This window comes from Sturnus vulgaris, chromosome 25, assembly GCF_052056855.1.
Source record: "Sturnus vulgaris isolate bStuVul1 chromosome 25, bStuVul1.hap1, whole genome shotgun sequence".
Classification (NCBI taxonomy): domain Eukaryota; kingdom Metazoa; phylum Chordata; class Aves; order Passeriformes; family Sturnidae; genus Sturnus; species Sturnus vulgaris.
In genome coordinates, this window is record NC_142267.1 from 5297184 (window position 1) to 5316232 (window position 19049).

At 40.8% G+C, this 19049-nt stretch overlaps 1 protein-coding gene across 3 annotated transcripts in view; it reads left to right on the forward strand.

The window, feature by feature from the left end:
• The window catches only part of MTOR (mechanistic target of rapamycin kinase), a 62801-nt gene that overhangs the window by 35317 nt on the left and 8435 nt on the right, over positions 1–19049 (forward strand). For all 3 annotated transcript variants that reach the window (XM_014881701.2, XM_088178576.1, XM_014881702.2), the window contains 15 exons: positions 1741–1880; positions 4238–4338; positions 5158–5273; positions 6612–6689; positions 7061–7168; positions 9178–9303; positions 9921–10052; positions 13030–13145; positions 14373–14490; positions 15269–15475; positions 15977–16077; positions 16409–16505; positions 17123–17221; positions 17774–17896; positions 18505–18687. In XM_014881701.2, coding sequence (XP_014737187.1) covers positions 1741–1880; positions 4238–4338; positions 5158–5273; positions 6612–6689; positions 7061–7168; positions 9178–9303; positions 9921–10052; positions 13030–13145; positions 14373–14490; positions 15269–15475; positions 15977–16077; positions 16409–16505; positions 17123–17221; positions 17774–17896; positions 18505–18687 — 1845 coding nt within the window. The remainder of the gene's footprint in view (positions 1–1740; positions 1881–4237; positions 4339–5157; positions 5274–6611; positions 6690–7060; positions 7169–9177; positions 9304–9920; positions 10053–13029; positions 13146–14372; positions 14491–15268; positions 15476–15976; positions 16078–16408; positions 16506–17122; positions 17222–17773; positions 17897–18504; positions 18688–19049) is intronic.

The window sequence follows — 19049 nt, forward strand, 5'->3', positions numbered from 1 at the left end:
ACATTGAGGTTCTATCCCTACCTATAATATTTCATTGTTCATAAAGAAGGGCCTTGCTGCCTACAGAGATGTTCAGTGGGCACTTTGCAGCAAATGCAGGGAGGGCTGCAAGAACTTGATTTGGAGGAGAATTTTGCAGCTGCTGTTGATACTGAATGCAGCTGTGAGCAAATAGCAACTTGACAACGTCAGTCCTTTTATTTAGGATAAGCTGGGAAGGGAGGGAGTAAGTTCCTGTTCTAAGCTTGAAGGATTTGAAAAACTGCATCAGCACCTTCCAGGTAAGGATAAAATGGAAGTTAACCTCTAGTCTCTCTCAAAAGTGTTCACAGGTATTATTTAGAATAGCAAGTTAACCAGTCCCTTACAATTTAGACTGCTCACCAAAATCTAATAACCCCATTATGTATTTGTTCTGAACCTTTTATTATTCCTTCTCATTTTATGAGTAATTTAATTTGTGTTCAAGGACCAAACCACCTATGCTCTCCAGACAGTTCTTATGGTAAAAAATGATTTTTCAGTGGTAATTGTTGCAGTGTTTTAGGATGATTAGGAAAAGGAAGACAGCTGTGGAAGCACAGTAGACCAGACTCTTTAAGTAGTAATCACTAGAAAGTGGGAACCAGCTATGAGCACAAAATGGTGGAAATCCTTTAGTGTAGGATTATGTGTGGTTTTGACTTAGACTGGAAAATAAATTCTTTCTGAGAGAAGTGCAGACTTCAGGACATCTTTGCAGCTTCTTATAATTCCTTGGGTGGATTGAGCAAAGTTCTGCATTACCTAATTCTGACTTCACCCTTTAGCAGCAATACAGTCTAGCAGTAAATGTAGTTCAAAGCACAGAGTATGCCAGAATTGGCAATGAAAAGAAATTAAGAGGAGCTGTGAGCTCTCTTTTCAGAGACTTAATTGAAATATGACATAGCTGAGAAGTTAAAGGGCTAAGTGGAAGACCTGACATGCAAAGCATGGTTTATAGTGACCCTACCCACAGGTCTGGGACAAGAATCTGCTCTGCAGCCTATGCCAAGACATGAGCTGCCAAGGACTGCGCAGAAAAACACTGGCAGAGAAAAGTATGGAAATATATTAAGGCATTTTATTTCTTGAAAATGAGAAACAAAATCTATAAAGAAAGACTAAACAAAAGTGTTTAGATGATAAGGATCACTGCTTGGCTAACTTTTAATGGCTTTGTTACAAACCTTGTGAAGGGTGTGATTGGGCCTCAATCTCATACTACCTGCTGTATTGAGTATTTGTCTACCAGTAGCCAGATGCAAAGTTTGGGCTTTTTTTCTAGTTAGTCATTCCATTCCTGAATGCAAGGCTGTTTTTCTTGTTTGAATGCTGGTATGTGCAACAACTGGAAGTGGAATATGTTACAGATTTACCCTTTTTCCTGTTCCACTCACTCCACCTCTCCCAAAAGAAAAGCAGCAGCTGCTGAGCTGGTATTTCAGTGGCACTGAGTAAGGGGGTGATGTTGGATTAATCCCTCTGGTAAACCTGAGTTCATTTCTGGACAGGTGTAGCAATGCCAGGATTCCAGTTTTCACATTAGATCAAGGCTCTTCTCTGTATCACAAAAGTCCATTTGGTTATTTAGAATGATAAAAGGGTGAAGCAACCAGCACAGACACAGAATTTTTTAAGAAAAGCTGTGGTGGTTAATATAGAATGATCAATGTTAATCCTGCTGTTTATTTTTACTTTTTTGTCCCCTTCCCTTAGGAAATTCAAGCTACCTGGTATGAGAAGCTTCATGAATGGGAGGATGCTCTGGTGGCCTATGACAAGAAGATGGACACAAACAAGGATGACCCTGAGCTGATGCTGGGACGGATGCGTTGCTTGGAAGCACTTGGTGAATGGTAAGAGAGATTTGCCTGAAGAGTAAGGAAAATGGTGTCTCTCTGTTCTCTGGATGCTGTCATTCAGGTGCACGTTTTTGGCCTGAATTCCTATTTACTCCTGCTTACCTTGAGTATTTGTGTGGCATCTCACTTGGTTCACTGAAGTCAGGATTGGTAATAACACGTCTAAGCCTTTTGGGACTGGCCATCTGGTCAGACCTTAGGAAGAAGGTCTCCCTCTTAGGAAGGGAATCTGCAGTCTTATAATCAGGTCAACCCCATTTATAACAGAGAAAGAGGTTGTAGATAGAAGAAACATTAACAGAGCAGAACTTGTCATAAAAGGAACTCATTGTGACCCTCCTCTTTAAACTCTGATTAAAACATGAGAGATTCCCGTGTTTATTCAGTGTCAGACCTATGCCTTGTAGAAGGATGAGGTTTTCCTTATTAGTCTTTTTCAGCATTTCTTAAGCCTTGTCTTTATGCACATTTAGTATTTCAAGTTTTGTGCCAGATGTCTGTTGCCAACACATAACTGATTCAAGACAGTGTTTGTGACAGGGTGAGCTGCTGGTGACTTACAGCTTACTGTGTGACTGGGGGCTTCTGCTTTTTCTGGCTGTCCAATTCCAAGAAGATAATTGGAGAAGGCACCCTGTTCACTGGGGCGTGCACTTCTACCCAGGGGCAGGTGTGGGTTCGTCCAGGTTCCGCCTTTCTCCTGAGCTTTGCATGTGACAGGCTCTGTGCTGATGGGTCCTGACATGAACTCAGGGGATGGCACCACAGCAAGGAGATTCCTCTTCACTAAAGTCATTTTACTGCTAGAAACAGAACATTTTTCTGCCCTTTTTGTTTCTAAACAAGGGTGAGACATATAGGGTGCAGCTCTTCCAGTAGGGAAAATGGATCCTCTTACTGAGCTTTCCTCAGTCAGCTTTTATACGAGTAGCAGTTCTCACCAGGGGTTTGAAAAATTTTTCCCTCCTGCAGGATGTGTATTTGTGTTAAGTGTCCTTTCTTAACCTCCTCTTCGTGTATCAGCAGTAAATGTATGGAACAACAAAAGAACAATTTTCTTCTGTTGGAGCAAGATATCCTGGATCTGTTGATAGTCTGTAGTGACGAGAGCAGAGGCTTCAAACTGGCTTGTGGAACTGGGTTCCAGCTCCCTGCAGGTGTTCTTACAATTCAGAAGTGCTTTTGCAAAGTGCTGTCTGCTGCCTTGCAGCTGACTCTAGAGATGTCATCCTGAGGCTGAGGAATCCATAGTTTGGCTGCTGATGCTCTTCAGTAGCACTCAACCTGACTGACTGTGCTGCTGGAGTCTGCTTGACAGGATAAGGCAGATAATCTAGAATTATATTGTGCAGCATCACTATTTCAGTGCTCTGCTGTGATATTTTGGGAGAACAGCTAAAACATTATTAGCCATTTGTCTCCTCATGCAGTTATTCCTGTAGGACCTGTAGTGTTTTATCAGCATCTATGAGGTCCTGATTTACTGCTGTTGCTAGGTTTGGCTTGGTTTTTCATTTTCTTTGTGGTTTTTTTTCCTCCTGGGCCATTAAGCTGTCAGAATGACTATCTTGTCTGTGGCAGCCCATTGGTTCTGTTTGACTAATTCATCTTTCTTTTTGGGAGGGGAGAGGATGACACTAGGGAAGGCAAGTTGTTCTCCCTGACAGTTGGCAGCTGTTTCACTGCTACAGAGTATCCAGCCTGAGAAATCCTGGAACTGCAACACCCAGGGTAATTGGTTTGATTAGTGCAGCATTCACAGTTCATTTGAAAGAAATAATATAAAAAATTCTGATGCTTCCTCTCCACTGGAGATGAAAGATTCAGATGCCCTCTGTGATCTTGCCATGACAAGTCTTCATATGAGGTTACAGCAACATTCATTCTGCAGTCTTTGTCTTCAGACTTGATGTGTTAATTCAAAATGTTTGCTAGTAGGAGCCATGCCTAGGCTATCCAGATCATATGTTTCTTCTACTGACCCTTGCAAAATTTTAAGCATCCTTTTTTTGGTGGTGGTTTGTTTTCTTGATTTTTTTTTTCTGAATTTATAGACTGGCCTTATCAGTCCAATTTTAAAGTAGGTATTAACAGCTGCTGAGGAACAAATGCAAACTTCTCTTTGGATGTGTATTTTCAAAACAGAGTGGGTCTTAAAATTATTTTCTGGTGATAGGATATTTGTCATCAGAATAGCATGGTTGAGTTGCCAGAGGAGTCAAATCTATTCTCCACTCAGTATAAAAAGAATGGGGCTGGTTGTTGTCTTATCAGTGGGAAGTGTTTGTTTAATGAGAACAGAATTCTTGGAAGAGGCTTTTTGCTGATCAGAAATTGTGGATTCTTCTTAGGGGGCAGCTCCACCAGCAATGCTGTGAAAAGTGGACCCAGGTGAATGATGAAACTCAGGCTAAGATGGCCAGGATGGCTGCTGCTGCTGCTTGGGGGCTAGGTAAGGTTTCCTCCTGTGCTGGTGTGTGACAGCCATGAGGTGCAAGCACAGATAGTTTAAACTTATTTCAGAATACAGAATATAGGAAACAGCAACATCAAGTAACCATATTATTTACATTGGGAAATGAAGTAAGTGTCATTCCATATTGAAGGCCTTTGGAAAACCTTTGTTTACATCAAGTCTCCCACTGTGGTCTCCAGTAACAGAGTGGTCTGAGCAGATGATCACTTGCTTAAATGCTCACTTTTGCTTGGCTTCACACTGAGCAGAGCTCAGGATAGAAATGAGATTAAAAGAGTTTCTCACATTTGTGGCAGACTGTTATTTATAATGAGAACAGTGTTTGTTGAGCATTTTAGAGGTTGTGTCTGCTGAGTAAATAATCTTAAGTGGAATAAATCTATAGTGGTCCAAACGTCTATTTATGTTGTTAGTGAGATATTTACTAGAGAAGCTGATTAATCACTTGCTCTCTGCCAGCCTTTGCCTTTGCTGAGGAAAAATTCATCTTCTGCTTTGTAGGTCTCTAATTCATTCAAATGTTCTGGAAGTGTCAGAATTTTAATTGTTTCATCACAAAGAATGAAAGAACCTTTTCCACAAGGATAACAATTTGTCTAGAAGAAAAATGCCTGTGTTCTTCTTATCTGTAGCTATGTGTATGTTTATGTATATAATAGTGTTCCTACCAAAGACAAGCTGTTGGAGGACTGACTTAAATGCACAAATACCACACAGCACTCAGGCCTAGGCACTGATATCTGAGCACCACATCATAGTTCTGCTGTGTTACTGAGGATATCTGTGTGTCTGCAGGTCAGTGGGACAGCATGGAGGAATATACCTGCATGATCCCCAGGGACACCCATGATGGTGCATTCTACAGGGCTGTACTGGCACTGCATCAGGACCTTTTCTCACTGGCTCAGCAAGTAATTATCTTCCTTGTTGGTATCCCAAAACCTTGTTTAAGATGTTCTAGGCTACAGAATTTCATGGAAAGACAGACTGTAGTAAAGCAGTTGTCTATAACCTATGAATTGCCCAATGTTTTTTCCATGGATATGTTAGTCCTTGGTGATAGATCTTACCTTGTATTTCCAGAAACATAGCAGTGAGTGTGTTGACAGATAATAGTGGTTCAGTTCTGTATAACATAAGAATGCCTTAGTCATTTTTTGGCTTTTTTTACTTCTGTATCTCTATTCTAGACAGGCAGGACACAAGGATTATCTCAGCAGAAGTTCTGTTCTACAAGGCACTGGTTGTAAATTGCCAGGAATGCCTGAGACACCTGTAGGATTCCTAATGGATTTTTTTGTCCACACTTCTGTCTCACAGCTTATTCAGTGAAGTGCTCATATATATCATGTACAATAATCTTAATTTTTCTGGTAGCACTGATAAATCTCAAATCTTCGATTGAGATACCAAGGCAAGGAATGAGTCTGTTAAACAGAGCTGTATTTGTAATGCTTGTTTGTCACAGAGGAGGTTTGCAGAGCAACTCTGTAGATGTCAAATGTGTTGTTTACTTTCCAAGGAAGCTCAAGTCCCATTTCTCAGAAGTCTGTGCTGGCTTGCCAGCTTAGATAAAGGAGTAATTCAATCTGTGCTGTCAAAACCCGTACATAGATTTTTGGGTGATGTGCACAGTAAAATTAACCAGGCATTCAAAAGGGTAGAGTTTGTGATTAAACTTTAACATTTTGAACAGGAAAAGCTATAGGTGAGAGATTATATAATGACTAGAACTAGAGCAGCATTTATTTCATGCTTGAAGAGCCTGTCTTAGTTTGAGGATGAGAAATGAAATGTGCTGTCCTGTAAAATTCATAAAATCCTGTTGGGTTATGTAAAACAGTGAAAGCTATTTTCTTTCATTGTGTGGTATCAAGAGACATTTTTTGAGACTCTTTTTTGTAACCAACTCTCTTGCACTAAAATGTGAACCTTTCCTCTACAAACATTGTTATTGATGATCTCTACAATTACAGTAGGGTTAAAAATACTGCAAACTTTGATTTTCTAGGAAGACAAACTTCAAACCGTGCAGGTGATGAATGAAGCTCCCTTGACTTCCCTTATATATGCCCTGGACACTGTTTTCCTGTCAAATCTTTCTATTTATAAGATCCTTTCCTAGTTCTTGTTGAAGAATGAGAACAATGCCAGCTTTGTTCATGAGCTGGAGCAGCTGAACAGCAATTTCAGCAGTAGACTCCAGATAAAGCACACTACCTTTGCCTCAATATCTTGTTCTGTTTCAGTGCATTGACAAGGCCAGAGACCTGCTGGATGCTGAGCTGACTGCCATGGCAGGAGAGAGTTACAGTCGAGCCTATGGGGTGAGTGTGGCTCTCAGCCTTCATTCCCTTCACTGCTCCTTCAGACTGTCTCTAACAGTTGCAATAAACTTCAGAGTAGTCCTTGTCTCAAACATAACACCTGTGTAGGCCCACAAGCTAATTGACTTTTGTCAGATAAGAAATACAACTTTGCAGGAGCAGCTTTGGGACAAATTAAAAGTGAAGTAAGAAGTAAGAATTGACATTTAGGGAGTTTGAATCAGCAGGTTCATCCAGGTACCAGTATATAGCAGTTGGTCCTTTATCTGTTGGGCAGCCTATGTTGTTAAGATTTTGATGCCAAAATACTGTTCCTTAATTATAGATTTGTTCTGTAGTGATTGGGATGGAATGTGATTTTTTTCCTTCAGGCTATGGTATCCTGCCAGATGCTGTCAGAGCTGGAAGAGGTTATCCAGTATAAACTTGTACCAGAACGCCGTGAGATCATCCGCCAGATCTGGTGGGAAAGGCTGCAGGTACATCCATGGAAAGGTCAAGGATGGAGATGCTGATGGGCTGGCATGAACAGCTTCCTTTTGAGCCAGTGTGGTGCTTCAGCAAATCTTTCCATCCCAGTAACATCCCATGCTCACATGGCTGCATGCTCCATCTCCTTTGGGCTTGTCCTGGTTGCCTGGGGTTTTGGTTTGGGCTTTTTTTTTTTCAGGTTAATGTTCTTGAGGTCTCATGAGCTCATATGAGCTCATATGACACCTTAAAAAGCCTTGAAATAGATTTGTACAGAAGAGAGACACTAGTAACATCCCCAAGGTTGCTTATCTCAATATCAGATTACATCTGGAAATACTGGTTTAGATCAGGCTAGTTTAAACTTTTTTTTCAACTACCTGGCTGGCTGCATTTTGAGAAGTGAATTCCTCCAGCTGTTGGAAAACTGATCAGAGCATTCACGTGCTTGTAAAATAAAAGGGTATCCTGTTCCTTTTGGACCTCTTACAAGAACATTTCCAGCTAATTGGTAACATTTAGGGACATAGTGGTGGAATTGGCAGTGTTAGGTTTATGGTTGGACTTGATAATTGTAAAGATCTTTTCCAATCTAAATGATGCTGCAATTAACCTTGACCTTTCAGAAGACCTTTCCTGTACTGAAAGAGAGGTTTGTGCCTTTCTTACTCTAAACATAAAAAATCCAAAGTACCTCTGTTAATGTAAATCAGACAATTATTTGACACTATTTCCTTACAAGAGGCATCCCTACAGTGGAAGTGAATATCCTCAGATGCAGTAGTACATACAGGAATGTTTAAAGAGGTGGGTGATTCCTGCAAGAGAAAGGGGTAAAAGGCAAAAAAAGGCATAATTAAGGTCAAATGCTGCCCAAAGGAAGAACTTTTCCCTGTGCAGAGTTCTTCACTGGCACTGCTATAATCTGTCACCTTATGAAAGCCTCCTGTGCATTTTTAGCTGTTTGGGAAACTGTGACAAAGGTTTTTGTTTCCCATCTGCATTCCTGTCTGAAAAAGCTCAAGACCATTCCACTGGGGTAGAGAAACTGTAGTGGCAGGAAGTGCACAATGTCTGAATCCAGCTTTTTATAGTCCTGAAAGCAGTACATACAGTTCTTGAATGTTTTATTGGTGTTTTTTAATGGTTTTTAAATGCTTGTTGGAAGAAGTTTATTTGGGTATTAAGGAAGAAGTTTTGCCAAATACCCAGTCCTCAACTTGGGAGAAAAGAAAAGGGGAAAGAATAACTTTTTTGGTGCTAAGGTACTTGCTGCCATTGGAAAATGTTTTGTTAACCTCAAAAGCAAGTAGTCTCTGGCTGAATAGAAACTCTGGAGCATCACTGTTACCCTGTACTTGGCCACTATATCAAGCACCATGGATTTAGTTGTTAGGGTCCCTTCCCCAATTCTACTTCTCTGTAGTATCCTTGAATGTTTGAAATTCAGACTCATCTTGCTCTGACAGGGTTGTGCCTCTCCCATCAGACAGACAAGAACCAGACAATGCTTGCCCAAGCAGCACAGCAGCTGGAGCTGCATTTTCTGGCAGAAAACCAGTTTAGAGGTGCCAGCCTCCAAAAGCAACATATGCAAGGAAAAGAAAAAGGGCAATAACAAAAATGTCTTTGTGACCATTTGGTTTTCTACCTTCTCCACATTGAGATTTAAACCAAAAATAGGTGGAGGAGGCACTTTGACTCACTTTGAAATTATATGAAGAGTTTTTCTGGTTCTTGGATGTGTTTCAGCTTTAGGAGCTTTTCTCCTCTTTCTGTTAGAGGATATCCTTAGACTGCAAGCACTGAGCTGCCTGCAGATTGTGAGAGTCAGGGACTGAACCTTTTCATACACTGCAGTGTTAAAGAAATGGACAGTTCCTGATGTCAGTCTGCTGTGAATTATGGGCACAGAAGTCTCTGTCTTGATGGAAGTCCCTTCAGATTCTGAATCAAGGCTCTGTACAGTTCACTGGAGACCAAACACTAACAAGTTCTCCCTTCTTTTTTCTCTCAGGGCTGTCAGCGAATCGTGGAAGACTGGCAAAGGATATTGATGGTCCGATCTCTTGTTGTGAATCCTCATGAGGACATGAGAACTTGGCTCAAGTATGCCAGCTTGTGTGGCAAGAGTGGGAGGCTGGTGAGCATTGTCAGGCTCTGTCCTCTTCTGCAGGTTTTCAGACCATTGGTTTTGGTGTGCTGCTTCAGCCTTGAGCATTCCTAAATGCTTTCATTGCCCAAGGGGGATGGGCTCTCCTCTGAGGAAGAAACTAGTCAGAAATTGTTGAAGTGTTAAAATTGTAACCAGCATAGAGTTCATGCTTGTAGCCAAGGTTATTTTTGTGGGACTGATGATATACCTGAGAGCCCCTGGACCAATTTTTTATTACATGCTATAACTGGAAGTTTTTATGCAGTACTGGAGATTATTAATAATAGCTCTCTCTGCTAGAGCAGAGACTCAAATTTAGAATGTGATGTTACTGTTGAGCATTACACCACAAAATTTATCACCAAATACTTGAAACAGAGACTTTACACCTTCTATGGCTTCTGAAATTAGGATTTCTTGCTCTGATCCAAAGGAAGATACATGGTTTATCATGTGGTATTATGTGTCCAGGGAGTCTGCTGTGTCTGTGTTCTGTCTGGAGGGTCAGATGTACTTTCTCAGTGTTGGGCAATTCTGAAGCAATATGAGCTGGAAGTAACAACGAGTTTGTTTTAACCTGCTTTTTGTCTTTGCCTCTTCTCCAGGCTTTGGCCCATAAGACCCTTGTCCTGCTCTTGGGAGTGGATCCATCTCGGCAGCTGGATCACCCACTGCCCACAGTCCATCCCCAAGTGACCTATGCCTACATGAAGCACATGTGGAAGAGCGCCCGGAAGGTACAGGAGAGCACAGGGAGGGCTCGGTTTCACTGCCCAGGTTTTGTGCAGTGCCATACACATCAGCTCTTCATGTCCCCCACAGAACAAGGACAAGGCTGGAGGTTTTACTTTTGCTCCCCTAAAGGAGAGTAATTAATTCCTTTATTTATTGATATTCAGGTTGTGAACTTTTTATTTCCTTTAAAACTCTGTAAGGTAGAGAGAAAACCTGGCCCTAATTTTATTTCATATATGGAAAAATTATTTTTGCTAAACCAGTAGCTGGTACCCAAAGGATGTAGCCAAGATGAATGATCAATAGTAGCTCTTCTGTCCTGTGTAGGTTTTCCTACTTGACTTTTCATCCTCAGTTTGGATTGCCAGGTCTCTACACTGTACCTGTGGTCAGGGTTACATGCTGAAAGAGGGAAATAAAGGGAGGTTTATTACCAGTTTTAGAAGTGTTCTGAACAGTTTGCTGAGCAGAACTGATTTTTACTAAAGAGATTATCAGAAATTTCTAACTGAAAGACAAGAGTTTTGTCATGGGAACGATTTGGCTCCAGAGAGCCCAGGGTGAATGTTTTTGACATTGCAACACGGGGAGAATTTACATAATCTAATCCAATAAGCTCCAGACTGGATAAGTTATCTTTTTTTTAATATACATTAAAGCCTCCATTTATCCTCATATTATGCCACATCTTTTTTATTTTCTCTGCCTTTGGGATTGCCAGCACTGGAGCAGAGCCATTGCTGTGGGAACATTGCCATGACTAACTATTCTTTATTTGAATTAAAAAGGCAGAAGGAGCTGTTGCTGAGGCCCTATTCTGTTGGCTCTGTAAAACAGTGAAATTGCCTCTTACCATCTTCAGTAAATGACCCCAGAAGGATGTGGGGCTCTGCCTGTCTCTGTGAGGGAAACACAGATTTGTGTTCAAGATGCAGGACACTGGTGCAGTGGTGGAAAGCAGAATGAGAGCAGGCACAAAGATTATGGGAGTGGGAGAACATGTCTAAAATTAACTGATGAGAGAATAAGTGGAGCACATGAAGATGGGGGAAAACTGATACCAAAATAGGTAAATAATACATAGGTACACGTGGTGATGTGTGTAGTTTTATGTAACTGTGTGTGTTCACTTGATTTGGTATCCTGAGTATTAAACTGTTGATGTAGGCTGGTATGGTGGGAAATTATAATTTTTTCTAGCTCAGCAGTTCAAGGTTCCTTTGTTGACCTAAAATATTTTCAGCACTGCCGTTTTGGCACTTGTCAAATCCAGCAGGAGAAAGTTGGCATCTAGAAGGAAACCAGCCATACTGCACTTGCAGAGCTCCACAATAGTCTTTTCTTAAATAACAGATAAAAATGGCTAAGTAAACCTTATTACATTTCTTTTAACAAGGACCCTTGCCAGCAGCTGCATTCTAAGCCATATCCCATAAAAGGGATGCATACAAACTTAGGAATTCAGTTGTTCTGGAAAATTTACTGTTTTCAGTCTTAAGTACTCCATCTGTCAGTTTATGGTGATCAGTTTTCAATATTAATGGAAACTGAAAAGCAGATTGTTGGGTGTGTCTAGATATGAGAGGGGCACATAATAAAATTAAAACATTCTGTACTGATACTGTTTGGCAATATATTTTGTGTATTTCTAATGGATGTCTAGCATATTTATAATATTACTATTTACACACCCCACCCCCAGTCCCTTCTGTCTGGGTTACCAGCTGTGGAATGCACCACATTAATATTATGAGTATGATCCTTTCTTTTATTTCACCCTAGGCTAATACCCTTTTTCCTCACCACTGAGTTGTGCATGCTGACATTTGAACAGGAGAGACGAGGCATTTGAGCTCAGGTGGTTCTTGTCTCTAACACAGCTCATTCCTATAGTTACACTGACGTAAATGAGGCTGCTAACAGCATATTCTGCAGTTCCTAACCTGAAATGACCTTGCAGATTGCAGGAGCTTTACTCTTCATTCTTTCCAGTGAAGCGTGTATACTTTTTTCTTAAATCTTTATTCTTTGGTTTTCCCACCCCAGAATTCTTTCCAAGGAATTTTTTCCCTCAGAATTTGGTAGTGCAAGTTGTTTTAGCACTACTGCCCCGTGTAATATTCTGGCAAAAGTGTAATGCACATTTGTACTTCTTCAATAACCTTAGGAGAAGTCTAGACTTTTGATTTGTTGAAACAACTCAATATTAATGTCCCATGCTGTGTACTTCAGGCCTAGCCAAAACTGAAAGGTTAGGAGAGAAGATCAGGAAGCTTCAAGTGCTCCTTCAGGCATTATTTTCTCCAATTGTCTCTTTTTTTTTTTTTCTTTTTTTTTTTTTCTTTCATTTGTTTTTTTTCTGGTCTGGCCATAGCATATTATAGGTATGGATGGATTCTGGATTTGTGATTCTTCTCTGGATTTGTGATCCTGTCTGCTCAATATTTTCCTGGTCAGATACAGTTTGTAGTAAGCTATAAGCATTTGATTGTTGCAATTGCCAGACTTAGTTCATGCCCAGCTGCAATGAGATATCTTTTGTATCTGCTAACAAGTGCAAGTAACACATTCTCTGTACATTCTCTGCTGTTAAAGTTTTCTCCCTGTACAGGTGACCCTGTTGCTTTGGCAGAGTTGAGTTCTTGCACACCAGAGCATGGTGTTAACCTGTCTTATGGTCAGTCATACCTTTGACTGTCTGTATGACAGTGAAGGTGTGCCTGGCATCAGAAGGATGCAGTTATTTTTTCCTCAGTTTAGCATTTTCAGAGACAACAAGAATCTCTAAGCTCTTCATTTATTTGGACATATTTAAAGTGTAAAATTACTGTAGAGGGATGTCAGTGGCTGAAAAGCTTTGAAAGAATACAAAACCATATATTTTTATTTTCTGTGAAAAACATTTCTACATTGTCTTTCTCCCTTGAGAAGTTGTATTTAAGCCCTGTGGTGCTCACTGCCTGCACCATCTCTTTGCAGATCGATGCATTCCAGCACATGCAGCACTTTGTGCAGACCATGCAGCAGCAGGCTCAGCATGCCATAGCCACGGAGGACCAGCAGCACAAACAGGAGCTCCATAAGCTCATGGCACGGTCAGTACAGGCTCCTGGGGCACCCTTTAGCTCTGCACTGAAACTGAAGGCTTTCCTGCAGGTGACACATTTCAGACAAAGCTCATGCTTTGATTAAAAGAGCGGGATTTCTCATTTAGCTGCTTTGGTATTACATTCTTATTTACCATGTAATGTTCAATAAATGTTATTGGGACACATCAGCCTAAACAAGTTTGTGTTTGTTGCTGGTGCCTGCTTGTATTTTTCCAGCACTGTGGCTCGCTGGCAGAAGGCAGAGCTCTCAGCATGTCTGTTTCTTTGCTTTTCAGGAGATTTGGTCACTAGGAAAGAACACTTCCCACACGCCTGGCACATCTGTATTAAGCACACAGGCTGCCAAGCACAACAGCAGTGCTTTGGGCAGTAGGTGCCTAGCATGTGATGGTCTCTTATAATACCATTGCATTCAAAACACTTTCTCCATTTTTCTCTCTGTATCTGGAGGTGCCAGATTTATTTTTTTTCAGTTTAAATTAAAAATTGCATAGTGCTTTCTATTGAAGGTTTGCTTTTTTTGAAGGGAGGTGTGCACTTAATTTGCTTTTATGAGGCATCTTATTTTTTTCAGTGACTATAATGGAAAACAAATTAGTAATGATTTGCATACAGTATTTCTCTTGCACAATGCTTTCTGGAAAACTCAAAATACAGAAAGGACAGCCATGTAACTGTGGCATTTAAAGCCTGCTGAGCGAGCAAAGTATTAAGTTTTGTGCAACCCCACCCTGCTGCAGTAAAAATATGTTGTTTTTCCTTTCCTCTAGGAGGGAATGACTTAATGGGGTTCTGGCTGGGGGAAGAACAGTTCCTCTGTGTTTCCATTGTTTGTCTGTCAGTGTTCTCCCCAGCAGGCTCGTTCATATGGTGCTCAGTACAGCTCACCAGCAATGTGTATGCATTTTACCAGCACACACTGCTGGAGTCTTTCCATGTTGCTGTTACCTACTTCTTACATTTATTTTATAACTCATACAGATGAGGAAAAATCCCCACCTTTCCTCTTCAATTAAACCTTCAATTAGTTAGTTCCACACTACAAGCAAGATGGAGATATTTTTAATCTTGAATCCAGCCTGCAGGAGAGGCTTCCTGACTGGATTTACCCCATGGAATGTCTTTTAGACTCCAGATAGCAAGTCTGCCTTTTAATCCAGAGGCTTTGTTTTCATTTTAGGTTTTGAATCAATAATCCCTTTGCTTACCTAGGTGTTTCCTGAAACTGGGTGAGTGGCAGCTGAACCTGCAGGGCATCAATGAGAGCACCATCCCCAAAGTCTTGCAATACTATAGTGCTGCAACGGAGCACGACCGCAACTGGTACAAGGTCATTACAAAAATGATTCAGATACATTTTATCAAATCCCAGACTACAGGAAAGGAAGGTGTTCATTGGAAGATCTGCTATAACTGTCTGCCTTGTTACTTCCAGTAGGATTTAAAAAAAGAAAACAGAACCAAAAAACAGAGAAAGTGGCCCATAGCAACCATGAGATTCTTGTTTAGAATTTTATGTAGTTGGTAAAACTAGGCCACAATTCAGTTTCTGTTCTTGCTTTTGAGGCTCTCTCCTGTTGTCAGTTAGCAATGAAGGAGAAAGAAAATGGAAAAATCTAACCTGTTCTCAGTAAGTATGCTTGAACAAGGAAAGTAGCCCTATTGTTAATTTTCCAAAGAGCCTTTGATTTCAGGGTTGTGATATTTCAATTAATATTTGGTGCCAGATCTTCTCTGGGGCAGCCATCTCCTGTATTTTTTCCTATTACACATCCTCAAGTCCTAACATACTAATTTTCATTTTAGCCTTTGAAAAATTAAGGTATATGGTATATGTATAAAATATAATTTAATTTTTGGTAGGAAGCTCAGTTGCTTTAATATTCAACAGGGAGTTCCAGGCCAAGAACTGAACATGATATTATATAAGATAATAATACAGTTCAAATTAGAAGCAATTAGAGAAGTCAAAGCATTGTGTTGTCTGCAGGGTATTACTTACTGTTGTTTGCAGACCCAGAAAGGTTGGATTCTGTCTAACAATTAGGAAGTGCCTGGTGCAGGGAGGAGTCATCTTCCTTCTGACTTCTGTTCTTTGCTGTTGGCAGGCCTGGCATGCCTGGGCAGTGATGAACTTTGAAGCAGTGCTTCACTATAAACATCAAAACCAGGCCAGAGATGAGAAGAAGAAACTGCGTCACGCGAGCGGAGCCAGCATCACCAGCGCCAACACCGAGGGCAGCAACAGTGAGAGCGATGCAGAGAGCACTGAGAACAGCCCCATCCCATCCCCAGTGCAGAAAAAAGTCACTGAGGTACCCCCCCTCCTCCCTCCTCATGCTGAGACATTGGTACTTAGTGCTTAGACACAGAGAAATTGTATGGGCTAAATTAATGCAAATGATTATTGTCTGTGACCTAAAGTGGAGGCTGAAGTGGCTGTCATAGGTGATCCAGTGCATTAACACATTCTGCTGTTCAGGCCCTTCAGGGAAGCCTCTGAGCAATGTCTTTCATTTACCAGTTATAGTAAGGTGGTAGTTTTTAGGCTGCTTTGCTGTCCATAGCTTTGCAAGCAAATTGAAGTATAAAACCACTTCACAGCATTTTCCCTGCCAGGCTGTAAGAACTTTGTGTAGTCAAGCAAAACATAAAATTCTAGGAGCAACATGTGAAGAGTAGGAGCAGAAGTCAGCTACAATGGGGATTAGGTTTATATTTCCACATATTTCTTCCTCTTTCCTCTTCTTGAGTTTAGGGTTCATGTGGGCTGATGTGCTTGCATAGAACTAATGGAGCAATTTTCATTCCAAAAGGATTTATCCAAGACCCTGTTGATGTACACAGTCCCTGCTGTCCAGGGTTTCTTCAGATCCATTTCTCTGTCTCGAGGAAACAACCTCCAGGACACTCTAAGGTACATAATAAAGTACACAGTAAACGAAATCCAGCTGATAAGAGCACGTGGTTTCAGATTAGGTAGAATACATTTCTGCTCTTTGTTGTTATGGTTGAATTAAGTGAGTGCTTTGGTCCAGGCTAATTTTTGTTAGATGGATTATCCCTGCTATCTGAGGCGTCTGGGAAGAAAAATTGCTTATAAATGGGTTTTGGGTTGGGTTTTTTTTTTTTTGTTTGCTTGGGGATTTTGTGGTGAGGTTTTATTTGTTGGTTGATTGGTGTATTTTGTTATGTTTTGGTTGGGTGTTCATTTCTTTGTTCCTAGCAGAAGTATTTCTCTTTTTCAGAGTCCTTACTCTATGGTTTGACTATGGTCATTGGCCTGATGTGAATGAGGCTTTGGTAGAAGGAGTCAAGGCAATCCAAATAGACACTTGGCTGCAGGTAAATAACACAAAGAGAAATCCCAGTTCTGGGGGTAGTTTGGGGATTTGTTGCATGATATCTGTTATGATCCCTTGCCAAACAATCCTCTGTAGGCGAGTGCTGAGAGCAGCGTGCAGTACAGTCTGTAACTGATTTAACAAGAATCTTGAACAGAAAAATGAGAAATGTTTCTGTATTCATATGCAGATTAGTGCATATTTAATGAGAATTAATGAAATTCTTAAATTAAAGATGATGTGCATTCAGTGGTGATCAAGTATAAAACAGCACTGTCTTGCTCTGATGTAGTTCACAATCTGTTTCAGGATTGCCTTGTAGAATGATTCTTGTAATTAAATTTTAAGACTTTATCTCCTATTCAAGCATTATACTTCAAAATGCATCTTTCCATAGTAGGATCCTGTAACAGTTTTGCACAGAACACTTGTGAGCTCATTGAGCTGTTGTACATTTCTGTTTGGAACCTTGTGTTACCCTCTGACCAACTCAAAAATGAGTGGTGGGCTTCCCTGTCTCCTTTAGAGGCTGTGAGGTGTCTAGGAGAGGGCGGAAGAGCTGGTGCAGTGAACACATGAGATGCCAGGAGTGTTTATTTTCCTGATCCTTGCTCCTAGGTTATCCCTCAGCTCATTGCCAGAATTGACACCCCTCGCCCCCTGGTGGGACGCCTCATCCATCAGCTGCTCACGGACATCGGCCGTTACCACCCCCAGGTAAGCTTGGCTTAGAGCAGGAATTTTCACACTTGGCAGATGCCTGCACAGGAATTCACAGCGAGTGATGACGGTGAGGATGGGGACAGTTTGTGTTGCTGCTGCTTTCACCTCAGCACTGTTCACATCAAAATGGAAAGAGGTGAATGAGCCATGCAGCCTGGGAAGAACTCTTTGTCTAATTGTATTTAATGTCTATTGGGTAGTGCAAATCACCTTAAATGTCTTTACATGACTACTAAGAACGTACCTCACAGGTTTTATCTAAACTTTCCACAGTGTGGAATATCACAAAATCCTAAAACCTATTCTTGCTCTTCCAGTTTGAAAGAGGCTCTCAGTGTCATTCTGTTGTTCAGTGAACTGCAGTGTTGACAGCCTTTTGGATCAGAAGACTTTCAATAGTAAATTCCTATCACCAATTTCCAGAAGCAAGTTTGCTTCCTCCTGTTTATCCCTAAGGCTGCTGTTTGTTAATGCTTCGCTAATTATTTAAATTCATGTAGCTCTTCTGTGGGGCTCTAAAGTATTGTTGGTTGCTGTCCCTTGCAGGCTTTGATCTATCCTTTGACTGTGGCTTCTAAATCTACAACCACTGCTCGGCACAATGCTGCAAATAAGATCCTGAAAAACATGTGTGAGCACAGCAACACTCTGGTGCAGCAGGCAATGATGGTGAGTGCTCAGTGCAGCATTAAGTGTGTTATGTTGGATGGTTGTATGTCAGTTATAATAACACAGAATTACTATTCATTGTTGATTCTGTTCAAGTATCATTTATTTGGGGTATTTGCAACTGGTAAAAGTTGCACTGTATTAGTATAATTTTCAGAGAATGCTTTCATTTTAAAATAATTCACACATTAAGTTTTTGTGTTTCCTTATGAATAAATTTAGAGAAGAAATACATGAAAATCCTTTGTTCCATAAAGGCATGTTTTTGCTTAATGGAAAGTAGAAACAAAACTGAGCATAGCATAGAAAGAGTAATGTAATTAATTTGATAAAGGCTTTTATGAATAAACGAAAAACAATGCTTTCAGGCCTAGCTGCACGAGCATGTAGAAAATTTCCAAGGTAACAAATAAGGTGAGAAAAGCCTGGTTAGCTTCTCACAGAAAAAAAAAGTGCCATAACTGTGGTAGCTCTTGTGGCTCCCTCTGGCTGCGAGGAACAAATATTTCAAAACATTAGAGAAGAAAGGAGTTTTGCAATTTTAAGTCAGGACTCAGTCCCAGGGATTTCTTTAGACGTTTAATCTTTTTTTTTCTGTCCTCAAACAGGTGAGTGAAGAGCTAATTCGTGTGGCCATCCTATGGCACGAGATGTGGCATGAAGGGTTGGAAGAAGCATCTCGTCTGTATTTTGGAGAAAGAAATGTAAAGGGAATGTTCGAGGTGCTGGAACCACTTCATGCAATGATGGAGCGAGGGCCTCAGACTTTAAAGGAGACCTCCTTCAATCAGGTATCAGCAGATGGCCAAGAGGCTGCTCTTCAGGACAGCCACCTGGCCAGATGTGTTACAAGAACCTTTGCCATTTAACACAAAAAGTGAATCTCTTGGGACTCATTATGTTAGTTGCAGATTTCGTTATTGGTGTTTATCTTCAGATCTGTGTCGTTTTTGGTGACTGTAAGAGGCCATGGTAGTCCAAATTGCCTGGAGTCTTGTATTGGCAGGGTGTCTGATAGGGACTGGAAAACAATATTCTGTTTTCTTCACAGTAAGCACTAGCACAGATAACTGAGCTTGTAAGCCTACTGTTGAAGGGTGATTCTAAGCATTCAGTTGCCTCCTATAATGAAGTCTACTTGTGAGCAATGTTG